At 43.6% G+C, this 19958-nt stretch overlaps 1 protein-coding gene across 1 annotated transcript in view; it reads left to right on the forward strand.

Moving 5' to 3' along the window:
* Positions 1 to 19958, forward strand: part of PCP4 (Purkinje cell protein 4) — a 68650-nt gene that overhangs the window by 18632 nt on the left and 30060 nt on the right. Inside the window, exon 2 of the mRNA XM_061422013.1 lies at positions 14613 to 14664. Within this exon, the coding sequence (XP_061277997.1) occupies positions 14613 to 14664 (52 nt within the window). The remainder of the gene's footprint in view (positions 1 to 14612; positions 14665 to 19958) is intronic.

Below are 19958 nucleotides of genomic sequence, written 5' to 3' on the forward strand. Positions count from 1 at the left end.
TGCCCATGCATGGCAAAGGTCATGAGGAAGGAGGCTCGGCATATGCAAAGGCGGGATTGAGCCTCAGGAGGCCCCCTGGAAATTCTTGAGCATCTAGCCCCAAAACCAGAGTCTGCCTACTTTCTGCTTTGTGCTTTCACCTACACCTCTGACTTTACCGGGGGCTGTCCCCCACTACCTCTCTCTGAAAAAAGAGTTAGCTTACAGCTCCAGTTAATAATTCCTGGGTGTGACAGTGTTTAACCTACAAACTCCTTTGGAAATCCTCTAGCCTGCCTGAATAGGTTTTTCCAGCCACATGTGATTGTTCAGAGCCTCCCAACTGTGAGAGGCAGGAGATGTTCTAAACTGTCTAAACACAGATTCCTTTGAGTAGTTAAAAGATTGATTAGAAATTGTATTGGTGAAGGGTTTTTCACTTGTTGGGCCAATGTTTGCTGCTAAGTTTCCATATCCCTTACCTGCTGTGTCCCTGGCAGTGTATTGATTAATATGATTGGTGTAAGTAGTAGTTTTAATGTTTGTAACCTTGGACCCTTGAGTTAATTCTTTTCTTGATTGAGCCCACCTCACCTTTGCCCTATAGGAATGCAGCTTTGTCCAGTGCTTTTTTTGGAGGCTGGTGCCTGACTTTGGAATAATCACCTTTAGAGAAAAATAAGTTTCTTAAAATGTTAACAGGCCTCCTGGCCAGAAGATGATGTAATTCACCTGAACTTTTGCATATGATAAGTTTGAAAGCCTGGCTTCGATTAGGACCAGGAACTGCTGTCCTTGCATGACTCCACCCCTTCCCCCATTATCCTCTATGCATAACTTAAGGTATAAAAACTACTTTGGAAAATAAAGTGTGGGCCTTGTTCACCGAAACTTGGTCTCCCCATGTCGCTCTCTCTCTCACTCTGGCTGAATCTCCATCTGGAGCGCAGAACCCACCATGCTTACTAATTATGCCTGGGCTTCTAAGATCTGACTGGGGAGGCCTCAGTGTCTCCTCTCCTTCGGGAGAACGGAAGGATGCCTGCGGCCTACGTAAGTGGTACAAACTTCTTGTCTTGAAGTTTTATTGGTCTCCCGCGTAAACCAAGCTACTCAGCCTCTTTTCTCCACTGAATTTCCTCACTGAGCTATCCTCATTCTATTACTCTTTATATCTTTGATAAATATTTAAATAAATAGGTCGCCTACGCCGTCTCTCCTTCGAATACCCTGGATCAGCCGGGGCTGGACCCCGGCACCAAACCAAACTGAGAGACAGAGCGATGAAACGTAATTCCATTGGTCCTTTGTCATGCCTGGAGCCTTTTACATATAATTTCTCTCCATCCAAGCAGAGCTTTAGGAATGGCCCATGCCTGACCATGGAAGCAGGTGGCTTGAGGGTCTTAGCCAGGAATCAGATGGAGTTTTCAGTCCAGCTCAGAAGAAGCCCACTCAAGGACACGCTTGAACAAGAAATCAGTAATGCTGGCTGACCCCACAGGACCGTTCTGAGGATGGAGTCGTAAAGCTGGTTCAAAATATTTGGAAAGCGTACATTTTTAAAAGACCATATAAATGCTAAGCTATGGAAAATTCCCCAATTACGATTCCACATATCTTTACTGAGTGTGGTTGTTGACTCTGATCAATACTCTGAGCTGCCCATTTTGTCCAAAGACTCTTCCTACACTAAAGCCCTCTGTCCTCACCCTTCTCTCATTGCCTGTGTGATGTCAGGGGATATAGAGGGCAGAAGTGTCAAGGGTCAATTAAAGGATGATGTTTGCACTTGGGAAGTAAAAGTTCTCCCCATAGTAGGATCCAGGGTTGGTCGTGCAGGCATGAAATAGTTTGGCGGCATCAGTTTCCTTCATTTGTAACAGCCCCCTCCCTGGAAGGCAACCTTCAACTCAGTTACACCTGGGCTGGTTTTCCAGCAAATTAAGTTGTTCTGGATTTTTGAGGGATTTGAAAATAAAATTTGCAGCAATATCAGATGTGAAGGAAGTGGAGGCGTTAGACTGAGTTGGTTGGTGCTGCTGGATGGTGGGGGTGGTGTTTTGTTTTAAGTGGAGAGTGAGCTAGAATTTTCAGCTTTCCAAAGGGCAACTGACCCGATGGTTTATATAGCTTTTTTTCTTTTAGTCATTTTATCTATTCATTCTGTATTGAAGCATAATTGATTTACAATGTTATATTAGTTTCAGGTATACAACAAAGTGATTCAGTTATATATGTCTTTTTCAGATTGTTTTCCCTTATAGGTTATTACAAAATATAGATTTCGCTGTACTATACAGTCAGTTCTTACTGGTTATCTATTTTATATATAGTATAGCTTTTCTACCATTTTCTGATCTCTCTCGATTCACTTTTTTTGGTTCATTCTCTATTTGTATTTTATATCTATGTGTATACACTCACAGACTTCCCTGGTGGCTCAGTGGTAAAGAATTTGCCTGCTATTGCAAGAGAAGTGGGATCGGGAAGATCCCCTGGAGGAGGAAATGGGAACCCACTCCAGTATTCTTGCCCAGAGAACCCCATAGACAGAGGAGCCTGGTGGGTTATAGTCCATAGGGTTGCAAAGAGTCAGACATGACTGAAGCTACTAAACAGCACCAGCAATATATACTCACACACGTATGTAAAAGGTTTATTATTTGTAATTATATTGTATACTCTATTTTTGCCTGCTTCATAGATTTTCTTACTGTGCTGTGCTAAGTCTCTTCAGTCATGTCTGACTGTTTGAGACCCTACGGACTATAGCCCACCAGGCTCCTCTGTCCATGGGATTCTCCAGGCAAGAGTACTGGAGTGGGTTGCCATGCCCTCCTCCAGGGAATCTTCCTGAACCAGGGATCAAACCTTCGTCTCTAACGTCTCCTGCGTTGGCAGGCAGGTTCTTTACCACAAGCACCACCTAAGAAGGCCCAGATTTCCTTACTATATATGTGCAAATAGTCATCCAAACTCACTGAAGTGGGCTAGGATTCAGTTCACTTCTTCAGCCATGACAGCTGATTTAGGACAAAGCCTTGCCCTGTCTTCCCAAAGTACACAACCTCAGACTTGTACCATGTTCTGAAGCTATTTAGGTTTTAGTCGATTTGGGGAAGAAAAAGAAAAAAAACCTGGCTGCTTCTTTATTACCAGAAAAGAAAGACTCTAGCTCTTAAAGCCTGGAACAGCCCCTCCCGGAGAGGCATGCAGAGTAGCGGATAGGGCTGAGTCAGCATCAGCTTCCTCACAAGTCAATGCATGGAGACTAAGCTTTACCTTTCTTACTGAGTGTCCAGGCAAGAATCTGTGAAGTTAATTAAACACATAAAATAAGTCAGGACACCCAGACAGAGTGAATTATGGAGAGAGAACTGTCTGAAGGGTCCCGGAGCTCCGTTCTAGCATCCTACACCTCTGTGGGGTTTCCAAAGGCAGCTGAGGCAGGTTGAGTCAACCTACATGTCCTTTTATTCAACCTCAGGCTCAGGGAGAGTCTGCTGATCAGGTAAGAGGCACACACGTAAAGGTGTCACTAGGTCCTTCCAGCTTCCGTCCACCTTCCTTCTTTGATCATATCTACTCGATTCTTGCATCTTCTCTTTCTAGAAAAAAATAAAAGCAGTGATTTATACCAAACACACAAACACACGCGCAGCAGAAGTAGAGGAAAATTCAACAGAAATTCATAACCTAACAACTAGCAGATGAAGGCTGCATGCTTTATGAAAAAAAAAAAAGATCATAAATACCAATATGGATTGGTCTTTGGATTCTCACATAGACATGTGAAGTACATGCTTAATTTAATCATATTTATTTGACTTCTCCATGAAGAAGAAACTGAGCAGGTGCAGAAGAAGCCAAGGGAATCCCCTTTTCAGGGTTTGTCTGACTGCACACTAGGGCTGGGCTTCCTCCTTCCTCAAGCTTTGCTGAGCTCCTTGGGCCACTGTTAACGTACTGCAAGAAAAATACAATGAGGACAGAGTCCATTGTCTTTCCATCCTCTTTTGCATTACTTTGCAGGCTGACTTTTTCAGGGATCTCCTCCAGGCAGTGTGAATGTTTTAATCTCATTGAATTCTCACAACTTGATGATGTGGGTGTATTGTTATCTTTGGTTTACAGAAGCAGAAACAGGCTCAGAGATGTCATGTGTCATGCACAGGGTCACACAGCTGCTAAGTGAAAGGGCTGGAGAGCCTGGCCAGCCTGATATCAGGACACTCTTTTCTTTCTTTTTTAAAAATCAATTTTATTAAGGTATATTTTATATACAGTAAAAATTATCCTTTTTAGTTGTATAGTTGATGAGCTTTGACATGTTTATAATCTTATAATTGAGGTTTGCTGCTGCTGCTGCTGCTGCTAAGTCGCTTCAGTCGTGTTCGACTCTGTGCGACCCCATAGACGACAGCCCACCAGGCTTCCCCGTCCCTGGGTTTCTCCAGGCAAGAACACTGGAGTGGGTTGCCATTTCCTTCTCCAATGCATGAAAGTGAAAAGTGAAAGTGAAGTCGCTCAGTCGTGTCCGACTATTCTCGGGTGATAGGATAGTTAACATAGATTAACTCCTAACAGTTGGGTTATAAGTGTTTTGCTTTCCTCCTCATGTATTTATTTTCTAAGATTTTCATTATGGCCCTAACTCACTTTTATAAATAGAAAATAGTATTACTGAAAAAGAAAATGGGCATGGAGAAAGTTTTTAAGGGTAGAAAAATACTCATTTAAAATATATAGCTATAGGATAAAGTATAAAGTGAATTTCAATAAGACAAACCACCAATCCCTAAAAATGAGGGATAAATGGCCTGCCTCACCACAGCCATGCTAATTGCTTCTATTAACATAAAGGTCAGGATAAAAATGCTCCATGCTGAATGTAGTCAGAAGGTGGAAGAATTTGGAAGAATTATAAAGGTTAATGCCTTTGTCATGAAGATCCCATCATTTTCTTTTTAACCAACTTTTTGACTTTCTTTGAAATCCTTCCAGTGGAAGTCCTCTTCTGATCTTTAGGGATTAAATTGGTGGATTTTAAAAATGTTCAGTGTTTGGAGTATTACCAGGAGAATCATAGATGATTTTAAAATGATCAGTGCTAAGAAGTTACATCAATTCTGTTCTGATCACACAGTGTTGGCAGAAATGTCTCTTCTGCTCTTCAGACAAATTCGGGGCCTTTGCTTTAGAGGAGGCCTTTCATGGTGTGCCTTTCATGTCGCTGAGAAACCACTGATTTCATGATGGCGGTGGCACGGAGCACACATCAGCTGCCTGTGCTGGCTAACCCAGCTGCTAATCTTACTTCATTGTGTGATCACCATGGTTCCCCAGCACTGTCCATTTAAAATCTGGTATTTCATCTAAAAGACTCACAATCTTTCATCAATAAAAATTAAACATAACACCATAGAAAAATGCCTTAATATAATACCATAGAAACACTCTGTTTCATTCTTTATAAACGTGGTCCTCAAAAGACAGCTTTGAAGGATGGATTGAGAACTCTGGGGCCTTTTCTCCATTTTGCCCTCTCCCCTGTGTACAGGAAATGGCAACCCACTCCAGTATTCTGCCTGGAGAATCCCAGGGACGGGGGAGACTGGTGGGCTGCTGTCTATGGGGTCGCAGAGTTGGACACGACTGAAGCGACTTAGCAGCTGTGTGCAGGATATTGATTCTGCAAAGAATATTGCAATTATCTGAGCCTTCATGTTCCCTGAGAGTCTTCTAGCCCCAAAACACACAGATTGGCATTTTCCCCCTTATTTATGACCCATTTGAGGATCCGCTTGTCACGATGCTAGCCTTTAAGGGGCGCCAGAATCCCTGAGCCATCAGCAGTCTGAATATCAGGATGCAGCCTCACAAAAGGAAGACAGAGTCATGGAGAAAAAACAACTTCAGAGCAAAGTCATCACCAGGGGATAGACTGTGTGAAGGAGCACTTGCTGACAAGAGCTTCTAAGCAACTCCGGGGGTGGAGTGGATGTTTATTTCATTCTTTTGCCAAATTTCTGTAACTTCTTGGTGGTGGTTGTTCAGTCCCTCAGTCGTGTCTGACCCTTGGAGACCCCATGGACTGCAGCACATCAGGCTTCCCTGTCCTTCACCATCTCTCAGAGTTTGCTCAAGCTCATGTCCATTGAGTTGGTGATGCCATCCAACCATCTCATTATCTGTTGCCTGCTTCTCCTCCTACCCTCAATCTTCCCCAGCATCTGGGTCTTATCCAATGAGTCGCCTCTTTTCATCAGTTGGTCAAATACTGGAGCTTCAGACAAAATCCAACAGAGGTCAAATATTGGGGACAGAGAGGAAAATGTTAAAAAATGCCTCAAAACACATACTTTCCTTTCCCTTGAGACAGTGATGCCATCCACTTGATAATGCCAAATAATGTCTCTTTTGGAAAATGCTGCCACAGATGGGTGGATGGGAGAGTGGACTTGCTGCATGGCAGGTCCTTACATGTGACTGCTGCTGCTGCTAAGTCGCTTCAGTCATGTCCGACTCTGTGTGACCCCATAGATGGTAGCCCACCAGGCTCCCCCATCCCTGGGATTCTCCAGGCTGGAACACTGGAGTGGGTTGCCATTTCCTTCTCCAATGCATGAAAGTGAAAAGGGAAAGTGAAGTCGCTCAGTCGTGTCCAACTCTTTGCGACCCCATGGACTGCAGCCCACCAGGCTCCTCCGCCCATGGGATTTTCCAGGCAAGATTACTGGAGTGGGGTGCCATTGCCTTCTCCATTACATGTGACAGCAGAAGCCAAAGGTCACCATCTTTCCTTCTCAGGAGGGAACTTGGTAAGGAGTTTCCCCAGCTCTGCCCAGCTTGTGGGGTCGCTGTGACTCATTCCCTTCCCTCAAAATGTGGAACTGTCCTTGACCCCCTACTCACTCCAATGTGAGCTGGGGGACCCTAACCTATGGCCCTGAACTTGGTCATCTTGGGTCTTATGTTACCCACCATCTGAGCTGATTAGTTTAGTCTCTCTCCCTCTAGGCTGTGACCAACCAAAGTCAGAGCATATCCCCCTTCTCCTGGGGACCCTCAGGGCCTGGCCCTGTGCCTGGCCTAAGGAAAGAGGAGTAAATTGTGAGTCCAGGAGCCAGTCACCCCCTGGGTTACTCGCAGCCTCTGTCTGACACTGAATCCATGACTTCACTGCTAATGGTTTTGCACAGTGGTGAATATACCTTTTTTTTTTTTTTTAATAAATAATGTTTTATTGGAACACAGCTAGTGCTTGCATATTGTCTATGGCTACTTTGACATTACAACTGCAGACTTGAGTAGTTGCAACAGAGACCACTTGGCCTATGACCCTAAAATATTTACTATCCAGCCCTTTAACAAAATTTAAGCTGGCTCTTTCTTTAGAAAGTGATTTTTAGAGCAATTAGGAAGTATTAATTTAACTTCCTTTGGAACCTCCCTGGAGTTTCTTGTTTTCTTATTGTGGATGTGAGTTTCTGTGTGGTACCATCTTCCTTCTGCATGAAAATCTTTTATTTCTTAACTTGGGCAAGACCAAAGTCCTCTAATGGGTATTTTCCTAATCCAGCAGCACTGACAGGCTGACCCCAGGGCTGTGAGGAGCTCATTCACATCCTCTCCTACCCTGATGGCTTGATAAGGAGGATGAAAAGAAATGCCTCTGGGAGCCAAAGACTTCTATGGGCTCTTCTGTCTTTTCCCCCCATGGATCTGGTGCCATGAGGGTGGTCTTTTCTCCAGTGTTGCCAAAGCAAATTCATGCATGGAGCTCTTTCCAGAATTTTGTGGCACAATGGGTGCATTGCTTGGGTAGATGAAAGAAGAAGGGATGGAGAGCTTGGGGACTCTGGGAACCCTGGGGACCCTGGGTATGCCCTGGGACCCTTACTGCTGCAGAAGGCAATTTGTTCCCCAACCCTAAGGGGCCTTTGAAATTAGTCACCCACTATTTGAGTCTTTTGTTGTTGTTCAGTCACTCAGTTGTGTCTGACTCTTTGTGACCCCGTGGACTACAGCATGCCAAGCTTCCTTGTCCTTCACCATCTCCCAGAGTTTGCTCAAACTCATGTCTATTGAGTGGGTGATGCCATCCAACCATCTCATTCTCTGTCATCCCCTTTCACCTTCTGCCTTCAATCTTTCCCATCATCAGGGTCTTTTCTGATGAGTTGGCTCTTCACATCAGGTGGCCAAAGTATTGCAGCCGTATCTCATCAAATTAAGGAACAAGCCAAGTTCTTGAAGACAGGTTTATCCACTTAGTGGGTGCAGATTCAGAAAATATTCTTGAACTGTCATTTGTGTCGCTCTGGAATTCATTTCACATTTCATTCTCTCCAACCTTCTGAAATGAAAAGCAAATGTCTTCATGGGAACTTGTGTTTTATCCTAAGGATGAAACCAATATGTACTGGCTGAATGGATTTTCCAAGTGGACATTATCTGTCCAGAGCTCTGGGTCTGCTTTAATGAGGAAGCAGGTTTTAGCGATTCTGGGTCCTATACGATATATGATTGGCATGACCGATTTTATGGGTATCGACAGCAAAATATGAAAGGCGAGATGCTCCTCTGCAGTATTCTAGAAACCGTACAATAAAAACTTGAAAAATGACAGCATGAATCATAACCCACAATCTTGGCCCTTGAGAGAGCTGCAGAAGAAAGGTTTCAAAGACTGTTAGAATAATTGTATAAATCCATGAAATTACTCAACTTCCTGAGTCATTTATTTGCTTTAGGGAAACATGGCCAGTACCTGGGAGAGCCACACAAGAGTGTGGCAAAAGGAAATGCCAGTGGTTCCCATCTGTTTCTTCTCGTGGGTAATGCAAAACGTGGGTCTTTTGTTTATCATGACTTTTTGCAGTAGTTTTAATTTTCTAAAATATTGCATTAATATTTGCCTTTTTTCCAGTTTTCTTGAAGTATGTTGTTTAGTCGCTAAGTCATGTCCGACCCTTTGTGATCCCATGGGCTATAGCCTGCCAGGCTCCTCTGTCCACAGGATTCTCTAGGCAAGGATACTGGAGTGAGTTGTCATTTCCTTCTCTAGGTGATCTTCCAGACCCAGCGATCAAACCCATGTCTCCTGCACTGGCAGGCAGATTCATTACCACTGAGTACCTGGGAAGCCCTTTTTTATGTATACTTGGCAAATAAAATTGTAACACGATTAAAGTGTACAACTGGAAAATTTGACATATCTGTACACTGTGAAAGGAGTCCCATTATGGGTTTAATTTCAACCTCCATCACCTAAAATTTTTACCTTTCCTTTTTTTTTTTTTTTTTGGTGAGAGCTCTTAAGTTTCATTCTCTTAGCAAATTTCAATTTTACAGCAGAGTGTTATTAACCATAGTCACCATGTAACACATTTGATCCTCTAACCTTGCTCATAACCAAGTTTGCACCCTTTTACCAGCTTCTCCCCTTTCCCCAACCCCAGCTCCTGGCAGCCACCGTTTCACTCTCTGCTCCTATGACCTTGACTTTTTTTTCTTCTTCAGATTCCATGCAAACATGATCCCAGGCAGCATTTGTTCTGATTAACGAGTTTCTTGATGCCGTCTTAAATTCTGTGCCCGAGGCGGGTGAACACTTCACTCTCCTTAGCCAGTGACTTGATAATTACTCCAAGAACACAAAGGTTTTGCAATAGTTCTCATAAGGAAGAACAGGGGATGTGGGGGCTTGTGATGGTCATGCAGTAGGATTGGGCTTCAGTCTGTTGGTGATGGGTAGGATGACAGCACACTTTCTCTTCCAACCAACACTGTTGAGACGGGTCTTACTGATGTGGGCATGGTGCCTGTTGTTCAAGTCACTAAATCGTGTCTGACTCTGCTGCCCCATGGACTGCAGCACACCAGGCTTCCCTGTCCTTCACTATCTCCTGGAGCTTGCTCAGATTCATGTCCATTGAATTGGTGATGCTTTCTAACCATCTCATCCTTGTCACCCCCTTTTCCTCCTGCCCTCAATCTTTCCCAGCTTCAGAGTCTTTTCCAATGAGTCCTGGCCCCTAGATGTAGCAAAAAGTGACTGCACACACTCTGAGCTCAAAATACAGGAAGAAGTGGCGCCAAAGCTGGTTATTTACCAGAAAGTTGGAGTGGCTTGTTCCACTAGTGAAGTTTCTAATATGAAAGGACTGTCCGTGAGCTTGCAACTTGGTTGAAAAGACCCACCAGCCAAGTTGACGTGCTGTCAGACACCTCTCCTGTGTCACTTCAGGTCCCATCAGGGAGGGCCCTGTGGGGGGGCAGCCAGCGTGGACTCTGCAGGCTTCAGGCAGGTTGAAGTGACAGTATGTCACCTCCTGCCCATGCCGGCTGTCTCCATCTCCTTCCCAGGGGTGTCCTCCTTGTCCTTGGGCAGACACCATGTTGGAGACATGGCCCAGACTAGAAGCACTGGGAATTAAGCTCCATGCTGCATGTCTTGGGCCAGTGACGTGGAAGCTGATGGATCTTGGGAGTCTGTCCTCGAACAGAGTTCAAGCGTCACTGGAGGGCACAGTCTTGGGGTCTGGGTGCCCCTGGCAGTGCCTACCAGATGCCATTTCCTTGCATGGCTGTCTGGGCCCCACTGCCCATCCTCTCCACTCATTCCTGGAACCTCCCTCCCCAATTAAGTTGTAGCACAAACGGCTCTTGCCTTGCACCGTGCTTTCTGGGAAGCCAAGCTAAGACATGTTCCTTGTCATTTCCCCGTAGCCCTTGGTGTCAGGGGACTGACAGGGAAAATCACTTTAAGAATCATACTTTTGAAAACCAGTTCTGCCTTTTTATGAGTACTTAGTATTGTGTTGGATTGTAAGAAGAAGCTATATACGCTTATTCTTCATTTAGGCTCCTTTTAAAAATTCATTTATTTTTAATTGGAGGATAATTACACTATAATGTTGTGTTGGCTTCTTCCATACATCAACATGAATCAGCCAGAGGCATACATATGTCCCCTCCTCTTGAACCTCCCACCTCGCACCCCATCCCACCCCTTGATGTTGTCAAAGAGCACGGCGTTGAGCTCCCTGTGTCATATAGCAAATTCCCACTGGCTATCTGTTTTGCACATGGCAATGTATATATTTCAGTGCTACTCTGTCAATTTGTCCCACCCTCTCCTTCCTCCACTGTGTCTTCAAGTCTGTTCTCTACTTGATTGGGATTTATCAAACTCTGAAATGCTATCCTTGTATTAGTTAACATCACTGAGGAAGGAAACCTACCTCCCAAGGCCCGTGGGAGTTGCTGGGCGAGGATTTAAGGACTGAGGACCCAGAGAACACCTCTCCTGGCCACGGTTCTGCCTTGTTGGCTCACATCCCCTTCTCTCATGGCTGCTCCACAGACCTCCCAGCATCCTCAAGCCTCCTGCTTGTGCTGCAGAAGAAGGAGGCTCCAATGCTGTCATATCAACATTTTGGGCTGCGTCCTTAGACAGGGCTCTTACACTTCCTGAGAAATTCTGCAGAGACCATCAGTTTGTGTGTGCTCAGTGGTGTCTGTTCTCTGCGACCCCTGGACTATATGTAGCCCCCTAGAAAATTCCCCTGTCAATGGAATTTTCCAGGTGAGAATCCTGGAGTGTGTTGCCATGCCCTCCTCCAGGCGATCCCCCCGACCCAGGGATTGAACCTGGGTCTTTTGCGTATCCCGCATTGGCAGGAGAATTCTTTACCACTAGAGCCATCAGGGAAGCCCACACTTCCTGTTGGTGATGGAAGGGTGTTGGATGGTGATGCATTTTCTCTTAAGCTATTTTTCTCTGTGTTGCTGTCTGCCCTCCATGTAGCAATCTCCCCACTTGCTGGTGTGTTGGGTGAAGGTGGGGTGGGCTCAGAAGGATACTAAGGAATGTGCAGGCTCAGTGGTTCAAAGGTCAACTAAGGAGCCAGAGCCTCTGGGTTTGAGCTCAGGCTCTGCCACTTCCCAGCTGTGTGACCTTGAGCAAGTCCTCTGTGCCTGGGGGTACAGTGTGTAGAGTGATGCTGATGAGCACCATGGTGGTATCTACCTGGTTAAGGATGCTGTCATAATTCCCTGAGCCCATAATGCCCAGGACCACTTGGAGCTTGTCTGGCCTCGGCACCCTAAGCCCCAGCTTGACTCAGGCCCCCTCCAGATACTTGGTTCAGGGGAGTTTCAGCTTCTTCCCTAGGGATAAAACAATCACAAGTGATGACCCTGGAGATCCCTGGAACAGGAACAAGAGCCCTCTTGACTGCTCCCCTCACTGTTCTCAGCCTTGCCGTAAAAATGTTGCCAGGTCTGAAAGAATTCTGAAACAAGATGTTCTGGATGACTAGTTCTTTTTTGTAGGGATCATTTTCTGATGCAAGACACAAGCTCCTTATGACATCTATCAGCTTCATTTTGGCTCCATTGAATAAGACCTGACACAAAACTCCTATCTTATAAATTCTTAGAAAATGAACCCCTTTTCTTCCCCAGTGCACGTTTCATTTTGGTTTTCTTCAGGTTTCATAGAGGTGATCTTTTATGCAATGAAGTATTCAGGACATTTGAAAGGTCTCAGTGTTTAAGGCATTTAAAGATAAAGGAGCTGGAAGTGCACCTATTTTGCACTTGTATGCCATTGAATTTGCTTTATTCAGCTCTAAAACCCTGTCCTTTTATTCTGTGGAATTTGCCATGTCTTCTGAGTCTTCTATGAACTACGTGGGGAAGGATGGAGAGTTTAAACCTTGGAGCGGTTCAACCCCTAACTGGCTGCTGTGTCACTTTTGATCCTTCACAACGGTGATCAGATTTCCATCCTGTGCAGCTAATTTACCAGCTTTCTGTTTTAAAAAAATGAAACTGAGTAAACACAGGCAAGAATAAAGTGGCATTTTCACTTACAAATCTACTGTATTTAAGAAATGTGTAATTTGGTTTAAATCAAGATGACGATGTGTTACAAGCTGAGTGCTTTAGATAAAGATGCTATGATACAGGGAATGAATGGAAGAAATGTATTGAAGATCAATGGATGTTTGGCCAGTACTGCAACCTTCTTCCATGGGAACACGGGCAGGTCTGGATTCTGAGAAAATGTTTAAAATTAAATAAGAAGAAGGAACCCACATTTATCTAGGCTTTCCTTCCACTTTGTGCCAGAGAAAGGTGGTTTTTCTTCTTGGAATGAAGCAGAGTACTCTTCTGACCTGGGTGGGCATTTGCACTTCTCATTGACTGAGACAGAGTCTGTGTGTACGTGGGGTGTGTGTGTGTGTGTGTGTGTGTGTGTGTGTGTGTGTGTGATGTGTGTGGCATGTGTGTGGTGGGATTTGTAATAAATGGAAGGCTTGACTTTTCCTTTCTCTTGAGTTATCATCTACACCAGGGAGTAAGTGTACATAGGGATGATTAAATTTGTTCACATCAGTCTCTATCATTCATTTACCATATTTATTTACACTAATCAGAACATGCAAGCAAGATTTTTCCAGATGATCCAGCTTCTATTAATCAAGGGTTGGCCAAGGACCTGGGAATTTCTCATGACAACATTGGACAATAATAGGAACTAATAATTTTTTTTAGTATTGCTTTAGGTTGAAGGCTTGGACTCAAATATAAATTTTAAGTTCATTCTGATCCTTGATGGGAGTCACCTATATCAATTTTCTCCTTGGTCAGTGCCTTGCTTCTCTTTCCAGGATCCCATCAAAGAGTTACATAATGATGACTATTTCTGCAAGGTACTAACCTTGGCATGAAGTCCAGTCTCCAGCCTTGACTGCACCACCAATTAGCTTTGTGAACTTGGACAAATCAGCTCCCTGCCTGGTCTCTTTTTCAGCACCTGAAAGCTAGAGACTTTACAATCACTTTATTTTTCTCAACTTAAAGCATCTTTTCCGATGATGATCAGAAAATTGGACTGACAAAATACTTCTCTCTGCATGGACTAGAACAATTCTGAACAGCACGTTATTTAAAAGTAGTCGCTGGATAAGCTTTGAGGAAACATGCTTATATGCCTGCATATGCGATACATTGCACGTAGCTCCCCAGGCCACATATCCAGAGAATCTTGCCCAAAGATTCAAGACTAACCATAAAACATTCCTTTTGGTCAACCTAGTAAATCGAAAATACACAAGATAGGCATAAACATGGACAGAAGAGTAATCTAACGATAGAAGAGATTCTGGTCATTGACATGGGACTTTTTAAAATCGATTACCATATATTTGAAGATGAGACATTGAACATAGTGATTGGAATAAAAATGTGGCAGTGTAATCATGACAAAAGTGATAGCTCTGATCTTGTCGCAGTTGGCGCAAACTCTTTGCTGCTTCCCTCGTGTTTCTGTTGATGCTATGTTCCATCAACAGTCTCCTGTCTGCTATCCCTTGTGACTAGTGAACTGAATTCATAAAGCAGTGGATCTGGTCCAGGGAGGCAGTCTGTGACATTTCAAAACATACTGTCTTGGACTGATCTTTTCTTGGTCTCACAAACATCATGCCTCAACCATCTTGAGCTAAAGTGACATAGAACTTGATATGATGCAAAAAGTATTGGAAACAATGAAAGAGACAAAAATAACCCTGAAAGTGACTGATGACAATTTCTTTTTTTTTTAATGCCTTTAGCGACAAGGAGCTGGGACAACCAATGGAAAAGACAAGCCATCTGGTGAAAATGGTAAGACCCCATGAATAGTCTAACTACTTACTTATTTCCTGTCTGTAGCTTTGGGCACATAGCAGGTGTGGATCATAACTTTCAGCCAAATTGGCCACTATCTATGCCTGCACTTTGGTGTAGAGTGGATTTTAGCAATTCAAAGTGGGCACCATGGTCTGGTTTAAAAAAAAAAAAAAAACTGAGCTAAATGCAGTGGATAAGATCAGTTTCTTTCCCAAAGGAGGACACCCATTCTGGGCAACATGATAATTATGATGCAAATATAGTTCTCTGCTTTCTTCATTAGGGGTGGTGAGAATCACCCGAGTTGTTGTGAGGATAAAATGAGATCAAATGAGAGAAGTGATTTGAAAACTGTGAAGCACTCAACTTCACAGGAAAGGAGGTTTAAAACTCGCTTCGCTCTCCCTCGTACATAGAGCAGGGTGCTGGTTGGGGGAGGTCCCGGATCAGTGTCACTGCACGGATTCACAGAAGATAAAAGTAATAGCAGAGACCAGAGCATTTATATTTTCCATTCCAGTCTCCACCTCAGCCTTAAATTGTAGGAAGGATCATTAAATTTTATCGTTGAAACAGAACGGCAGTGGAGGAGCTGGGATGTGGCCGGGAAAGGGAAGAGCGTGGACTCTGAAGGCGACAGAGCTGGAAAGAAGCCCAGCTCCCCACCTTTAGTGGTTGTAATGGAGGATGACTGGTCACCAGAATAAAAACCCAGTAAGCACCCAGGGTTGGGGTTGTGGTCCTGGTGAGGGTGAGTTCTGGGTGTTCCTGTGTGTGTGCTCAGTCACTCAGTTGTGTCTGACTCTTTGTGACCCCATGGACTATAGCCCACCAGGCTCCTCTGGTGGAGGAATCCATGGGATTCTCCAGGTAAGAATACTGGAGTGAGTTGCCATTCCCTTCTCCAAGAGATCTTCCCTGACCCTGGGTGTTCCAACTTTTTGTTTATTACAAAATGAACTCACCTTTCATGGAAAATTTCTCCTTGCTTCCTGTTGGATGGAATTTAAGCTGATGCTGCTCATCCAGTTGTAGATAATGTCAATCTCAGATCCCGGCTGTAAAGACTTAGGGCCCTGAAAACCACTTAGGAGCCTCCGTTTTGAATCTGAATGGGGCCTGAGCAAGTCTAAAGTCCTAGAATGTTTCTTGGTGGGTCACTCATCTGTGGCTGCTGACTCACTCACCTGTTTTGGGTCTTTGTCCTGGAGAGGGACTGTGTGGTGGTGACCCCTGGGGTGAAAAGTTCACTGTATTAATAAAAAGAGGGACTGGTACCCAAGAATGTCTTGATCAGATCTGGGGACTTAGGGAGGGTGGGGGAAGAAATGCGCTCTTTCACAAGCCTTTTCTGATGCCTACGGCTTTTCCCATTTTCTCTGTGTGGGTGCGGGTTGGTGTGTTTATTAGCAAGAAGTTCAGAGAGCAAAGAGGAGCAAAATGAGAGCTGCTCAAACAGAGAAGGACGGACACAGGAGTTTCTTGACTTTATGGGTTCATAGATTCATGTCCATCTTGTCAATGGAGTTAACATCCATGGAACCTGCCAACCTTGGTATCATGGGATTTAGGGTCAAAAGTCTTCTCAGAGATGCCCTCATGAAGCAGTTCTCAACCTTTTGGCTCTCACAACTTCTATCCATTCTTAAAAATTCTCAAAGACCCCAAAGAACTTCTGATTTGTTGGCTATATCTACTGATTATTCTCTAATATATTAGAAGTTAAAATGGAGAAATTGTTAAAGGGTTTATTTGTTTGTTCATTAAAAACAAAGTGGCAAACCTATGTTAACATAGATAACATTTTAAAAATAAAAAGTAATAATATTTTCCAAGATGGAAAAAAATACTTTTGCAAGACAGTGGAAGAGTTCTGTATTTTTGCACATAGCTGTAATGTCTGGCTGCCAGTCTGTTGTAATATGTGTTGTGTAGCCTCTAGAAAGTTCCACTGTGTACTTATGAGAGGATAAGATTTTACAAAGCAAATAATACCTTGTTGTTGTTGTCTGGTGGTACTAGTGGTAAAGAACCTGCCTGCCAGGGCTGGAGACACAAGATGTGGGTTCGATCCCTGGGTTGGGAAGATCCCCTGTAGAAGGAAAAGGCAACCCTCTCCAGTTTCCTGCCTGGAGAATCCTATGGACAGAAAAGCCTGGCGGGTTACAGTCCATAGGGTGGCAAAGAGTCAGACACAAACAGAGCGACTTCGCATGCACACATGTCGTTGTTGTTCAGTCCCTCAGTCGTGTCTGAATCTTTGTGACCCCATGGACTGCAGCAGGCCAGCCTTCCCTGTCCTCTACTATCTCTTGGAGTTTGCTCAAATTCATGTTCATTGAGGCAGTGATGCTATTTAACCATCTCATCCTCTGCTGCCCTTTTATTTTACCTTCAATCTTTCCAGCATCAGGGTCTTTTCCAGTAAGTCAGCTGTTCATATCAGGTGGCCAAAGGATTGGAGCTTCAGCATCAGTCCTTCCAATGAATATTCAGGGTTGCTTTCCTTTAGGGTTGACTGGTCTGATCTCCTTTCTGTCCAAGGGACTCTAAAGAGTTTTCTCCAGCACCATAATTTGAAAGTATCAGATAATATAGTACCTTAGTACCATAAAAATAATTTTGATTTTGTGGGCTCCCTTTAAGGAAGGAAGTCCCCTCAGGGTGACCAGTCCGCTCTTTGAGAACTGCTGCTTTAGGTAACTCATGGCTCATGCGGGAGGAGCCTGAAGTCTGGGGTCTGGCAGAGTGGAGGTCAAGGCAGGACTAGGTCCCTTGTGCTCAACAGCTTTGCAGCCTGGCTTTCCCTTGGCATCCACAGGTCCTTCAAAGCAAGTCTATGTGCTCAGTGTTTTGCGCCAGAGGGAGTTATCAGCTGTTACAGAAGACACTGCTTTCTCGTATTATAAAGCATGAAATTCATTTCCAATAAAAATTGATTCACTCTAGTGAAAAATGCATATGTCTTTTCTGGAAGTCTAAAAGTAAACAGAAAGGAAAAATTCAAGATGCTACAAATAAAGTGTTTCTTTATATAATTCTAAATATTAGAAGCTATTCATTTGATAAAGACTATTTGATGGTTAAAGATTATTTGATAGTTAAAGACTCATGGCTCTGTATACATTCAAATTGTTATTAACATGTTCTATCTTAATTTCAGATATAACTGCTCATGTGTGATATACATACATGGTATTTCATTAAAATTTTTTTTAATTAAAATATTAAATTTGGGATAAAGTTTTCTAGAGGTGGTCTAAATATTTTCCTAAAAATCTAAGCTGCCTAATTCCTTATTCTTAAATATGCAATATGAGAAGATCATCTTGGAATTTCTGTTTTAACCTAATATTACATCCCATTGAAATTCAGTTCACTTTATTCTGTCATCATGGGTATCTCAAGAGATCTTTTATCTTAATATATATTTCCTATTAATACAAAAAAAGCTGTCTACATGTTTTGAAGAAACAGGGACCCACGAGAGTAGAAATATGAAGCACAGACTATCAAAATGTTATGAGATCAGAATAGTAGTCAATTAATTGTAAAATGAGCATCCCAAAATGTCATTAGTTGACTACATTTGAATATTATACATTTACTTGAGGTCTCCATTTAGCACAAGGCAATGAAGACTTTAAGAGGTTCCCTGGTGGCTCAGTTGATAAAGAATCTGCCTGCAATACAGGAGACTGCCTGCAATGAAGGAGACATGGGTTTGATCCTCAGGTTGGGAAGATCCCCTGGAGAAGGAAATGGCAACTCACTCCTGGATTCTGGCCTGGGAAATCCCTTGGACAGAGGAGCCTGGCAGGCCACAGTCCACGGTGTCACAAGACTTGGACATGACTTAGCAACTAAACCACCACCGCCAATGAAGACTACAGGGCTAAGGGCTTCCCACGTGGTGCTAATGGTAAAGAATCTGCCTGCCAGTGTGGAAGACATAAGGGACGTGAGTTTGATCCCTGGAATGAAAAGGTCTCTGGGAGCAGGAAATGGCACCCCACTCCAGTAATCTTGCCTGGAAAATTCCATGGGCAGAGGATCCTGGTGGGCTACAGTCCATGGGATGCAAAGAACTGGACATGACTGAACAACTGAGCACAAACACAGACATAATGAAGACTATGGGAGTGAATTCAGGGTGCCTTGAAATTCTAATCTGGATTACAGAAGACACAAGTCAGATACATTAAACTCCAGTGGGATCTAAATTCTTGAGCTCTGCTGAAATACTGTTAAATATTATCTCAAAAGGGTCATTGGCTAGGAATCTGGATTCTTCTAAGATTTATTTTTGTGTCGTTGCTGTTGCCGTGGTATTTATTGATGTGAAATTTAACATATATCGACCCCATACTATACAGAACAACCTTGAACTTGTCCTTATTCTCCAGTACACCAACCTCTGGATACACAACCCAGATGGTCCTCATCTTACCTGCAGTGTGAAGACATTTTTTTCCCCCAGAAATACTAGAGTTGTATTATTTTTTAATTAAAAAAATTAATTCATTAGTATCTTGATAATTCAGAGATTTTTATTCTTTATCTGAACAAAGTGCCTTTGTGATTGAGTAGTTTTGGCTGAGAACTTCATTTGTTTGCACATAGGACTTCTCTATGTGCGTGTGTTAGTTGCTCACTAACACACATGTCCGACACTTCGTGACCCCCATGGATTATAGCCTGCCTGTCTCCATTGGCCATGGGATTTTCCAGGCAAAAATACTGGAGTGGGTAGCCATTTCTTTCTCCAGGGGATCTTCCTGACCCAGGGGTTGAACGTGGGTCTCCTGCATTGCAGGCAGATTCTTTACTGTCTGAGCCACCAGGGAAGCCCATATAATTCTCCACTTCAGTGAAACACCGCTTCAGAGCTCTGGTTACAATTCACCTGCTACATTCAATTCAAACATGACACAATCATCTGAATCAGATTATTCCCCACTAGTCACCGGTTTGTTGTTGTTGTTCAGTCACTCAGTTGTGTCTGATTCTTTGTGACCCCATGAACTGCGGTACACCAGGCTTCCCTGTCCTCTGCTACCTCCCAGAGTTTGCTCAAAATCATGTTCATTGAGTTGGTGATGCCATTCAACCATCTCATCCTCTGCCACCCTCTTCTCCTTTTACATTCAATCTTTCCCAGCGTCAGGGTCTTTTCCAGTGAGTTGAGTGTTTGCATCAGGTGGCCAAGGTATTAGAGCTTCGGCTTCAGGATCAACATCCGTCCTTCCAATGCATATTCAGGGTTGGACACAACCAAAAGGTTTCAT

This window comes from Bos javanicus, chromosome 1, assembly GCF_032452875.1.
Source record: "Bos javanicus breed banteng chromosome 1, ARS-OSU_banteng_1.0, whole genome shotgun sequence".
Classification (NCBI taxonomy): domain Eukaryota; kingdom Metazoa; phylum Chordata; class Mammalia; order Artiodactyla; family Bovidae; genus Bos; species Bos javanicus.